Source organism: Vitis riparia, chromosome 10, assembly GCF_004353265.1.
Source record: "Vitis riparia cultivar Riparia Gloire de Montpellier isolate 1030 chromosome 10, EGFV_Vit.rip_1.0, whole genome shotgun sequence".
Classification (NCBI taxonomy): Eukaryota; Viridiplantae; Streptophyta; class Magnoliopsida; order Vitales; family Vitaceae; genus Vitis; species Vitis riparia.
This window is the reverse complement of record NC_048440.1, coordinates 12,893,202-12,906,929: the sequence shown is the minus strand read 5'-3', so window position 1 is coordinate 12,906,929 and position 13,728 is coordinate 12,893,202. Positions and strand designations below refer to the sequence as shown.

The 13,728-nt window shown below is 36.7% G+C and overlaps 1 protein-coding gene across 1 annotated transcript in view; it reads left to right on the top strand.

Annotated features, from left to right (window-relative positions):
• Positions 1–13,728, top strand: part of LOC117923940 (ornithine aminotransferase, mitochondrial) — a 38,194-nt gene that overhangs the window by 22,396 nt on the left and 2,070 nt on the right. The window contains exons 8-9 of the mRNA XM_034842447.1: positions 9,470–9,550; positions 11,213–11,446. Of these exons, the coding sequence (XP_034698338.1) occupies positions 9,470–9,550; positions 11,213–11,446 (315 nt within the window). The remainder of the gene's footprint in view (positions 1–9,469; positions 9,551–11,212; positions 11,447–13,728) is intronic.

Below are 13,728 nucleotides of genomic sequence, written 5' to 3'. Positions count from 1 at the left end.
AGTTTTCTAAGTTGCATGAAACGTGTGAAAATCCTAAATGCACTCATGCATTCATCTTACATTAGTTTCCTATGATCACAAGTCTTCCAAGCATCTCGATCTTGTATCCATTTGGTCATTTGATGAATTTTCGAGTTTATGCCTGAGATTTTTAACCATTAAACAAATTAGTCACTTAACCATGGTTTGTTATCATCAAAACCCGATTAGGAGAACCCTTGGGCTAACAATCTCCCCCTTTTCTATGATGACAAACCTTGGTTATCTAAGAGAGAAAAAAAAATCTCCCCCTCAAACCAATCATGGATCAATCAAACGATTTTTAATAGGAAACAATGTAAAACACGAAAATTTGAATAGGAAACAATGGATCATGAAAATATCATATCATATATATATATGGTAACCTCACATGTACACGAAAGCATATGCTATGGTAACCTCACATGTACACGAAAACATATGCTAAACAAGATAGATATGACAATGATGACAATGATATGCATGAGGGTCTCCTAGATCCTATATATTTCTTCCACTTTGGCAACATCAAAAAGAAACTGAGGGGGAACTCTAGCTAATCTCAAGGCTGAGGAGGTGGAGAAGGAAACACAGAGCAGAGGTAAGCCATCATCTCCTCATGCTGACTCGCCTGACGACTCTCAATGCGATCAATGCTCTACTGGAGATGCTCGAATGTAGCTTGCTACTGATCCATATGCTCCTCTATGCGCTCAAATCTCTGCTTGAAGTGCTCAAATCAAGAAGTGACTCCAGTCTGATACTGATCCATGTGCTCCTCCATAGAGTAGAAACGAGTGTCATGGACTAAAGCAAGCTCCTCCATACGAGTCCCAAGGGAGCTGATCTGAGCTGAGACATCCATCCAAGGCGCATGATCAGGAGCGTGAGGTGCCTGAGATGGTAGCTCTGTGTGAGAAAGCTCGGTAAATGATGGTTGAGATGATGGTCCTGCCGTGTAAGACGACTCAGTCATCATAGGCTCTGAGAAAGTGGCCTCAACATGAATGCCCTCTGACTGAGGTGGAGGCGGAATGTCAAGCTCGGGTCCTCTCTGCTCAAAATCCCTTTAAGGGTCTAACCCATCCTCCATCTCTCTGATCTCGGCCTCCTTTTCTGCTCCGGGATGCATCTGTCCCTGACCCCGAGCCTGTCGCTCTGCTCTCCTAATCCAGGAGCCATCGGGGGCTTCTCGAACTTCATTCGCCCCAAGGATTGCTCATCGTACGTGTCATAGCTAATGGGAGCCTTGACGTCCGTCTCTCTACTCAAGTCGACCCCTGCATCCTTGAATACTCGGGTAAGGAAGCGGCCGTAAGGGAGTACTCATGTCGTGCTCTCAACGCAGGATATCATATGCATCATCATCAGATATCCCACGTGAATCCGTCGCCCTATCAGAATCGAGTCCACAATGAAAGCCTCAAGGTAGGAGACCTCGTTTCGATGTCCTCCTCGTGGCAATAAGATGGAGCAGATCATGTGATGAAGGACTCAGTTGGGCACTGTCAGGCTATATGCCGATGGTTTGCCCATCCCCTAGGCATCTGCGAGTCCACACAACCTCTGAACAACCTCTCTAGGCTTGAATCCCGACACAGTGGGCCACGCCTTGGCCTCATACACCCGGAGTCCAACTGAAGGAATGTCGAGAATGCGATAGATACTCTCCGGGCTCAATCTGATTTCAACTCCTCTCACTGTGGACAAGACTGGTCCTCCAAGCCCATAGTTCACCTGGGAATAAAAAGAACGCACCAGAGTCGAGAAGATTGGCTCGGAAATCGTCACAACTGGCAGCCATCCCATCCAACCGAAGAGTCCCTTAAACCCAAAGTGCTGAAGTTGGGAGAAATTGATACTTCTTCCTAGGACAACTTTCCTCTGGACGAACTTTTGCTTGTATCACTGATAGTCTTCGACGGAACTGAAGAGGGTGTGTCATACCTCGCCTTTCGACGAGCCTCCGTCTACTCAAGCTGGGATGGCTCAGCAGGGCGCTTGCCCTGAGCCTTGGAAGTCCCTGTCTCTCGCCTTGGAGCCATCCAATGAATGGGATAGAGAAAAAGAGAAGTCCAAAAGGAGAATGAAATCAAACAAGAGAGAGCAAACACCAACCCGAAGCCCTAGGTGCACGGAGATGAAGCTGAACCAACCTTGAGGCGCGCGGCACAAAGAGAAGACGCTCCCAAATCTGAAAACCCTAGGTTTCAAATTGAAACCCTAGCTCAAATGCGCCCCAAAATCCACTTCAAAGCCTTCAATCAGTCCAAAATCCAACCCAAAATGGTCTCTGGAAGCAGGTATGTGAAGGGTTTTCAAGGGGTCAAGGAGAACAGTGAGCGAAATAACGCGCGGGAGGCTTTTTAAATTCCCAGCCCCAACGAACCGGTCGACCGCTTGGTCAACGGGCCAAATTTTTTGCATTTTCTTGTCTCGTGATCCTCCCCCTACCCTTTTCAGTTGAAATCCCCAATTTTTTATGTCCAATGCCATGGGAATTTTGATTTTTGGTCAAAATTTGACCTCTTTCCTAAGATGATTTCTATATAATGCTTATGATATGAAATTCACGCAATCATAAGGTATATTCAATCAAGAATTCATCAAGCAATCATTTGATCATAAAGAAATCACCCCTAGTTGTCTTCTAATATCAACAAATTGCTCTTCACTTAGGGGTTTTGTAAAAATATCGATAAGTTGATTTTTTGTGCTTACAAATTCAAGTGTAATGTCACCCTTTTGTGCATGGTCTCTAAGAAAATGGTGTCTAATCTCTATATGCTTAGTCCTAGAGTGTTGCACCGGATTTTTTGAAATGTTTATGGCACTAGTGTTATCACATTTAATAGGAACATGCTTAAAAATCAAATTGAAATCACTAAGTATTTGTTTCATCCAAAGGATTTGTGCACAACATAAACCGGCTGCTATGTATTCGGCTTCCGCAGTAGACAAAGCTATCGAATTTTGCTTCTTATTATGCCATGAAACAAGTGAGTGTCCTAGGAAATGACAAGTGTCACTAGTGCTTTTCCTCTCAACTTTACAACCGGCAAAGTCGGCATCCGAGTATCCAATTAATTCAAAGTTATCACCCTTAAGATACCATAGACCCATGTCCATTGTCCCTTTTAAATATCTAAGAATTCGTTTTACAGCACTTAAATGAGATTCTTTAGGACAAGATTGAAATCTAGCACACAAACATACACTATACATGATGTTGGGTCTACTAGCGGTCAAATATAGCAAAGAACCTATCATGCCTCTATACATAGTTGAGTTGACGGACTTACCTTTCTCATCCATGTTAAGCTTGATTGTTTTGGTTTCCTCCATATTGAACCTTTTGATGAGATCTCTTATATACTTTGCTTAATTGATGAAGGTTCCTTCCTTTAGTTGCTTGATTTGAAGTCCAAGGAAGAAGTTAAGTTCTCCCATCATGCTCATTTCGAACTCACTATGCATGCATTTAGAAAATTCTTCACAAAGAGAGACATTAGTAGCTCCAAAAATGATATCATCAATGTATATTTGCACTAAGAGCATGTCATTTTCTTTGGTTTTTATGAAAAAAGTTGTGTCAATTTTTCCCATTTTAAAACCCTTTTTCAAAAGAAATTTACTCAATCTTTCATACCATGCTCTAGGTGCTTGTTTCAAACCATAAAGTGCTTTTTTAAGTTTAAAAACATGATTAGGAAAGTTAAAACTTTGAAAACCGGGTGGTTGTTCAACATATACCTCTTCATTTATAAAGTCATTTAAGAAAGCAATTTTCACATCCATTTGATATAAAACAAAGTCTTTAAAACATGCAAAGGCAAGTAACATCCTAATGGCTTCCAATCTAGCTACGGGAGCAAAGGTTTCTTCATAATCTATCCCTTCTTCTTGATTAAAACCTTGGGCTACCAATCTTGCTTTATTCCTTATATTATGCCATTTTCATCCATTTTATTTCTAAAGACCCATCCAGTTCCAATAACACTTTGATTTTGAGATCTTGACACTAATTCTCATACTTCACTTCTTTCAAATTGGTTTAACTCTTCTTGCATAGCAATCATCCAATTTTCATCAACTAGAGCATCTTTTATATTTTTAGGTTCAATTTGAGAGATAAAAACAAGATTATAGCAAATATTTTTAAGAGATGATCTAGTTCTTACCCCACTAGATGGATTACCTATAATTTGATCTTATGGGTGGTTGATGACAAACTTCCAATCTTTAGGGAGGTCTTGGCTTGATTCACCTTGCACTTATTGAGGAGGAGGTAGTGTCAAAGGTGATTTTTCTTTCTTGGGATCCTCTACAACTTCTTCTTATTGCCTTCTATCTTCAATTTGTAATTTTCTCATGGAGGTCTCCAAGCCTAAATCATCATCAAGGCTTTCTCTTTCTTGGAGAGAATTGTTAGATTCATAAAAAATAACATGGATAGACTCCTCAACAACCATGGTTCTTTTGTTAAAAACTCTAAAGGCTTTACTTGAAGTTGAGTAACCAAGAAAAATTCCAACATCCGATTTTGCATCAAATTTTCCAAGATTGTCTTTGGTGTTTAATATGAAACATTTGCACCCAAAGATTTTGAAATAGCTAATGTTGGGTTTCTTGTTTTTCCAAGGCTCATTGGGAGTTTTCTTAAGAATAAGCCTTAATAAAATTATATTTAAAACATAACAAGAAGGCCCAAAAGTATTTTGGTAAATTGTTTTCATTTAGCATGGTTCTAGCCATTTCTTGAAGAGTTCTATTTTTCTTTTCAACTACCCCATTTTGTTGAGGAGTTCTAGGAGCCGAAAAATTGTGGTTAATACCATGCTTATTGCAATAGTCTTCAAAATCAATATTTTCAAATTCTCTCCCATGATCAGTTCTTATACAAGTAATTGTAAAACCTTTTTCATTTTGAACCTTGTTGCAAAACTTTGAAAACTCATAAAATGCTTTATTCTTTTGGCTTAAAAATAAGACCCAAGTGTATCTAGAGAAGTCATCCACAATAACAAAAGTATAAGATTTTCCTCCAAGGCTTGGTGTTCTAGATGGACCAAATAAATCCATATGCAACAATTCAAGAGGCCTAGTTGTTGAAATGAAATTTTTGTTTTTAAAAGAGTTTTTGATTTGATTTCCCATTTGACAAGCTTCACAAACTTTGTCTTTTTGAAAATTTATTTTGGGAAGGCCTCTAACAAGTTCATCTTTGTTGAGTTGGGAAATGAGGTCCATGTTAGCATGTCCCAACCTCCTATGCCACAACCAACTTTGATCATGCATGTTTGAAAAGCATCTATCATGACCATCATATTTTGAAATATTTATTGCATAAACATTATCACATCTATGGCCCATGAAGATGGTTTTATCATTTTGAATATCTTTGATGATGCAATGAGATGTTTCACAAATCACTTTAAAACCTTTGTCACAAAGTTGACTTATGCTCAAAAGATTATGTTTTAAACCATCCACTAATAAAACACTTTCAATAAAAGAGGATGTGTCATTACTAATGTTACCTTGACCAATGACCCTTCCTTTTGAATTGTCTCCAAAGGTAACGTATCCTCACTTTCTCTTTGTAAGGAAGGCAAACTTGGATTCATCCCCGGTCATGTGTCTTGAGCATCCACTATCCAAGAACCACTTATCCTTCTTTGATCTCTACAAAATAAAGTTTAAGTTGATTTAGGTACCCATATCTTTTTAGATCCTTGAGGGTTAGTGACCTTGGATTTCTCAACCCAAACCTTTTTAGTTTTAACATTTGAATTCTTTTGAGAACCATTTCTTAAGAGACATGTACTACTAATGTGCCCTCCTCTTCCACAAAAGTTGCAAGTGGTAGAAGGACTTGTACTTGCGGATTCTTTTACAAAGTAGTTTTTAAAATACTTTTGATTTTTTGAAGATTTGAATCCTAGCCCTGGTTTGTCAAAGACACATATTTGGCTAGCTAAGATCATGTCAAAAGATTTTTGTCTACAAGAGAAAATTGAAAGAGAAGAAGTCAACCATTAATTTTTCTTTTTTAAAATCTCATTTTCACTTCTCAAAATCTCATTTTCTTTTTCAAGATGAGTTTTAGATATTTCAACAATTGAAAATTTTTCTTTTACTTTTTCAAGTTCCTTTTCAAGTTCTTGAATTTTCTTTTTAAGAAAATTATTTTTCAAACTAAGTTTTTCAAAATCCTCATATAATTCTTCAAAAACATTATGCATATCTTCATCACTAAAGTTAGAGTTTACCTCATCAAGATCATTTATTACCATGAAGCACATGTTTGCCACTCCTTCTCCTTTTCTTCTTCGGAGGATTCTTCACTTTCACTCCAAGTGGCCATCATTGCCTTCTTCATTCTTCTCTTGGCTTCACTCTTGAGGACAATCATATTTAATGTGTCCCGGCTTTTTGCACTTGAAGCATATCAAATTTCTTTTCTCTTCCCATTTCTCCTTATCACCATGTGATGAAGATTCCTTTTTAGAAGGATCTCTTCTAGAGGTGAACTTCCTTCCTCTAAACCTTTCACCTTTCATGTATTTGTTGAGCTTTCCTGTGATGAGGGTCAAATCATCATCTTCATCACTTGGTTTTTCTTCTTCAACATCTTCTTCTTCCTTGGTTGTAGCTTTGAGGGCAATGCTCTTCTTCTTTTTGTCTTCACCCTCTTGTAGTTTTTTTGTCAAATTGATCTCATATGTCATTAATGACCCTATGAGTTCTTCCATAGGTAGCTTAGTCAAATTTTTTGCTTCTTGAATTGCGGTGACCTTGGTATGCCACTTTGATGGGAGAGACCTCAATATCTTCATCATCTTCTCGGATTCCTTGTAGATTTTTCCCAAAGCTTCAAGACCATTGACAATGTCGGTGAACCTAGTAATCATCTCAACAATAGTCTCATTTTCTTTCATTGAAAACAATTCATAGTTATGAACAAGTAAATTAATTTTTACTCTTTCACTTGATTAGTTCCTTCATGAGTTATTTCAAGCAACCTCCAAATTTCTTTAGCTGATTTGCATTGACATATTCTATTGTATTCATTTCTATCCATAGCACATTGCAAAATAAAAACGGCTTTAGCATTTAATTGAAAGTTTCTTCCATCAAGCTCATTCCATTCTTGCTTGGGTTTTGGAACCAAAACTCCATCAACTAGTTTAGTGGGAAAAGTTGGGCCATCTTCAATGACATCCCATACATCTAATCAGTAGATTGCAAATACCAAGTCATTCTAGTTTTCCAATAAGGATAGTCGGTTCCCGTAAAGAATGGAGCTCTATGTTTTGAAAAAATTTCAGCTTGGGATGAGCTTGATGGAATAGCCATTTCCCCTTAGACGATTAAGTCCTTAAAAAAATAAGAGGTCTAACTCTGATACTAATTGAGAAAACAAAGGTTATGCTTAGTTAAGAAAAACACCCAAAAGGGGGAGAGGGGGGGGGGTGAATTGGGTTTTTAAAGTCCTTTCAATCACAACAAATTTAAACACAATATAAGCAAGATAAAGAGATAGAATTTAGAGAATTCAAACTCGGGTTTATAGTGGTTCGACACTTCCTTGCCTACATCCACTCTCCTCAATCTCCTAACCGAGTGAGGGTTCCACTAACTTGAAGCTTCAACCAAGCTTCCAATCTTCTTACACTTGGATTCCGGCTCCAATGACCTCTTACACAATCTCTTCAAGATTCAAGCCTCTTAAAGGTTTTAACACTCAGATTTTTACAAGAAATGATCCCTCAACCTAGCTTAAGGATAGCTCAAATACAAGACAAAGTTAGGATGACACAAGAATGCATTAAAGGATATGTAACTGGTAATTTTAATGCACTATGAAAGAAATGAGAGTTTTTTGATCAAAAACAGGTAGGTAGGCTATTGAATGCAAGTGTTCTCTTATCAGTAAATGAAGTGGAGTTATCAATTTATAGGTTTCTAAGCTTGGGAGTCAAAAACAGAAAGGTAACCTCGTCCGGTCAAGCTAAGGGTCGACCGGTTCACTAGCCGTTGAAGTATTTAATGCATGACAGGTTACCGTTGCCTCGACCGGACCTCGACCGGGAAAAGAATCCCCTTGATCGGGAAGAGAAGGCTACTGGGAGAGAAAGAAACTTTTTGGCTTCCCTCGACCGGACGAGCACAATCGGTCAACCGGTTCCTCGACCGGTTGAGCCGATTGGCCATAACCTCGACCGGTTGAGCCTTTTTGGCCCCGAAAACCTATTTTTTAATTCCTTTCTTTTCTAACACTTAGGCAAGGTCTTTAGGTGAATTATTAAGCCAATTATAAAACATTTTGCCTAAGGTACATTAGTTAAAAACTCGGGTTTTAATGAAATCGAAGTTTTAAAGAATAAACCGAGTTTTCTAAGTTGCATGAAACGTGTGAAAATCCTAAGTGCACTCATGCATTCATCTTACATTAGTTTCCTATGATCACAAGTCTTCCAAGCGTCTCGATCTTGTATCCATTTGGTCATTTGATGAATTTTCGAATTTATGCCTGAGATTCTTAACCATTAAACAAATTAGTCACTTAACCATGGTTTGTTATCATCAAAACCCGATTAGGAGAATCCTTGGGCTAACAAGCTAGTATGATATGATAAGCAGTGCTAAATAGTCCATCCAAACTTAGAGCTAACCAAATGACACATTATTGGGTCTAGGTCCCAACTGGTCTTGATCAAGTTTGTTTGCCACAATGGTAATGACACCTTCTGTCTTCCTAACCTGCCCCATATTTAACTTGGTGGGTAGATTGAGATTACTGCTTCATGAAAACAGATCCCCAGGAAATAACATAAATAGAACATGAATTTTGTTAAACGAGTTTAATAAAGAAAGAATAAATTTGTGGATATGATTTAGTTATTTACCTTTTTCTCAAGGAAAATGATGTCTATGATAGAGTGAAGCTAAGAACTTTACTTTCATGTAATTGGCTTGCTAAAAATATTAGAGTATGTTTGATAGTGATTTTAGAAAGTGTTTATAGCATCTATAATACTTAAAAGATAAAAATTTTAAGTGTTAAAAAGACTAGAAACACTTCCTAAAATCACTGTCAAACGCGCTCTTAGTCTTCCCCTTCTTTGTTTTGGACCTCAAGTCATTTTTGGGCCAACCAGGTGATTCCTTGGTTTTTACTTCTGCATCTGATTATGTTTTAATGGAATGATGTGAGAGCAATATTTTCTAGAATATTTATGTAATATTGACATGGCTATACACATTGGACATGAAGTAGCTGTTTTTGACCCATGAAACACCATATAAGGCTGAATTTTAAGTTATTTTTTGGGCTTTCATTACAATCTTCATTCATTTTTTCTTATCCCGTTTCCTTCTTTTGACCATTCAGCTTAGCAGTCAAACCTCTTCTTATGGGATTTAACTATGTCTGGTTTTTCAGCACATTTGGAGGAAATCCTTTGGCGAGTGCAGTTGCTGTTGCCTCACTCGATGTGATCACAGAAGAGGGACTTTCAGAAAGGCAAGAAATCTGTTACCTTATGTTAAATTATTGAGATCAGAAACACACTGCTTAGAAAAAGAAGAAATTTGGAAGTAACTGACACTAGACAAAACGTAATCTTCCTCACTTTGCCCACATTAACTTAGATAGCGGTGGAATTTTTTTTTTTTTTTCAGGAGTTTGGAATTGCAATTTATATTTCCAATAGAGATTCATTAGAACCAAAAGTGTTTTGTTAACTGGTTACCTAACTCCAGTGTTTGAAAAATCTGATTTTTGGCGAAATATTGGCTGAAATATGTTATTTCAGCCAGCCTCAATATGGAAACAGGACACGAATTTCTGCCAGCTGAAAATTGCCAATATATCATGACTTTTTTGAAGATTTTTCCACCTGAACCCTGGCCTCCTACCAGAAGAGGTGGGGGTATTGCCACCAGGTCAATTTGCACTTTAATACTATTAGTGCACTCAATGTATATAGACCTTACTTTGTCTCCCCTAAAACTATATTAATTTTATATCCACCTAGAAAATGAAATATTCAAAATAAAACTTTATTAAATAAACAAATTTTAATTATCCTATTTTCAAATTCCATTAAATTGATTGTCGAACATATAAAAACCATCATGATAATCTTCTTAAGGAGTTATATGTATCTTTTGTATAGTAATTAAATACAAGGAGAAGCATAAATTTATAAATAACATTATGTACATTTTTAAACAAAAAATAATGATACATATTGTATCATTTCTTTATATCCTTAAATATATCCAAATTAGATATATCATCATTTTATTATATTAAAATGTGTTTTCAAATACTGTACATTGTTGTCTAATGTCATAAATTTTATCATACACGAGTTTCGATTAATTTCCTACTTATTAAAATTTTTTCTGAAATTTCCATATGATATTTCCATAAAATTTAACCACCAATATTTTGCAAATTTTCGAGATTTTTATCCTTGCTTAACTTTAGTTTCTTGAGTTTAGGGTATGAACAAAAGAATGTCCAACAAAATTGTATTTCAAATTGCCCGGCTAAACATGGTTCTTCAATGTGGGTTGAGTAATATGGTGTTTCCTATATCATTGTTCCTAAAACTATTACCAAGTATTCTTCTTTTGTACAAAAACTTCACAAATTTATTGTGGGTAAAGTTTGGTGGTTGGCAAAGTCATTGATCCAATAACTAAAAATTGAACTTTTGTTGTTTAACTAAGTTGAGTTATGCATAAAACTATGTTATAGTATGTTGAACAACCAATTTTCCTAAAAGTTTAAGCTTGTAAGATTTGGCTCACAATGTATATAATGCACTCTAACATCCTATCTCACGTGTAGCCTCCATTTTTGGGCTCTTATATGGGGGGATGCGGGGGAGGGGGAGGGGGGGCGCTTAATAAATTGGGTAAATAAATATGTAGTGGTGAGGTTCGAACACTTGATCTCCCACTAAACAAGGCTTTGATACCATGCTAAACTACAAAGTTTCCTAAAAGTTTAAGCTTGTAGGATTTAGGCTTACAATGTATATCATGTACTCTAACATGACATGTTAAAATCTACTTACCCCAACTTGACATTGTAAGTGTGTAATCATCTTTAATTTTCTTTCTTTACTTTTATTTAAAGATTTATTTTACCTAACATTCCTCTATTCAACAGATCCAACCAAATGGGACAGGAGCTTAGGAATCAGCTAATGAAGATTCATCAGCTATTCCCTAACTTCATAAAGGAAGTGCGAGGAAAAGGTCTGTTCAATGCTGTGGAGCTCAACAGCAAGGCTTTGTTCCCTGTCTCTGCTTATGATATTTGTTTAAAGTTGAAAGAGAGAGGAGTTCTTGCTAAGCCCACACATGATACTATCATCCGATTGACTCCTCCCCTTTCCATAAGGTAAGAAGCATGCTTGAAGAGTGCTCCATATTTTTATGTGGTTAGAATGTTAATATTTTTTTCTCAAGCTGTCAATTGTGCTTTGGTTTGACTTCACCTAACAAAATTTGCCAACCTATGCATCAATCCTTTTTTGCCATTTTTGCTTAGGGCCATTTTGTTTGTAAATCATAGGTCATCATGTTTTTTTCTCATAGTTTTATCTCAAATTCTCTCCGGCCTTCCTTTTGTCATCGTACAGCTTGTCACTTAAACCTAATCACTTCTCATGCAAGCACTTGTCTTCATTGCACATGACTAACAGCCCGTTTGGGAGTGATTTTGAGGGAGCTCGAAGTACTTTTTAATGCTTGAAAGCATTTCCTTGTAAAATTTAGGCATTTGACAAACTTTCAAAAATCACTTTTAACAATCTAGAAAATCACTTGAAGTGATTCTTTCTATTATATCACATTACTAAAAATACGATTAAGGTACATTTTTTTATTTGTATCCAAATGCCAAGTGAATGTCCTTAAAAGTGTTTCTAATGGAAGCACTACTGAAAAAAACACTACAAAATTGAAAGCACTTTTAACTCAAATCACTCCCCAACAGACTCAAAACCTTAAAAGTGAATGCATTCATTTCTTATTCTATCCTCATCTTTCCTCTTATGCATTTCAATCTATGTTACATTGATTAGGGTACATGTTGGGTATTAGTGTGTATCAAGGTGTCAAATTTGTATGATCCCAAAGCTTAGAACTTGAGGACATAGATGAATTATTGAAGTATTTAAGTGCCTTTCTTGTTATGCATTTCAACCTATTTTACATGGATTAGGGTACAAGTATCATGTATTAGTGTGTGTTTAGATTTCAAAATTGTATTGTCCCCGAAGCTTAGGACACTAGGACATAGACAAGTTATCGAAGTGTATAATTTCTTCTTCTCTACCCTAGAAAAGTGAACCTTCTGACATGGTCCTTAAATTGTAAGAAATATATGCGGCAAAGAAGCAAATGAAAGAGGTACCCAACCAAACCTATGGTGAAAGAGAAAATTTTCCTCTATTCTTTTGTTGGATGTGCCTATTGGATAGACATTCAATTCTAGGTGTGTTGGACACATCCCATATGCCTGTTGTGCCCATGTCATTTCATGGCTGACATAGGTACTTCAGATATTTTGAAGCATCCATGTAACATATATTCCACATCCTCATTTTGATTGCGTTAATTTTGCAAACTTATTGGTTTTTCATTGCCTAAAGACTGGCTTTAATTTGACTTATTGTTCCTCCGAGTTTAACATTCTCTCATTTATACCCCTAGAACTAGAAGTACTGAAGTTAGTATCCATATCCTGTCTTAGAGTTGTGTCTTTTTCACTATGGTCTAGCCTAGGGAAAGGAGGGTTGTAGACACATAAGACTGAATCTTATGTGAAACCTTTATAAACATGTATCTTAAAAATTCCTGCCCCCCCCCCGCCCCCTCTCAGAAGAGAGAGAGAGAGAGAGAGAGAGAAAGAGAAATTAGGTCGTCGCTGAACAAACGACAATATAAAGTTTTGACATGGTCATTTCTTCAATCACTTTAATGCTGAAATTTTAGTAAGCTATTTAGAAGAAAAGGGAACTGTTCATGCCCTTGTGATTTCTAAATGATAGGTGTAGACAGAATATTATTGTTTGAAACCTGGGTTGGGTCCAAACATGAAAAATAGGCACAATGCCCCTGTCAATGTAACAGAGAAGAAAGAGGAAGAGAACGAGGAACGAAAATTAGAAGAAAGCCAGTACACGAAATGGTGGCTAGCAATCTTACAAACATTGACACCCCAATTCTTTGAAATTATTCTAACCCCAATACCTATATTGAGCATAAACATCCATAATGCAAATAATATGTAGTTATAAGTTTCTTCATCACTATGTCTTTTACAAGGTGACAGTAGGTTTTATCCTCTTATGAAATGTCAGGTTGTGACAATATTCACAGCTTTCTGGTTATAACAAAACTTTCTTTGGTAGTATCACTGGAAAAACTTATCTCCTGTAAAAGAAGCTTCACACGTTGTATGAACCCTATAGTTTGGCTCTTCATTAAAACTGGCTACTATATATTAATTGCCAACTCTTATATATCACTAAATACCTCCCATATATGTACAATAACCAGAAAGAGACTTCTTAACTAGATGGTGACCTGCCCAAGAAGCAGAAAACCTCTATTGATATTTTAGATTATACTATGCAGCTAGCCAGTTTTTGGGACTTCCCAAATGATACCTAGATT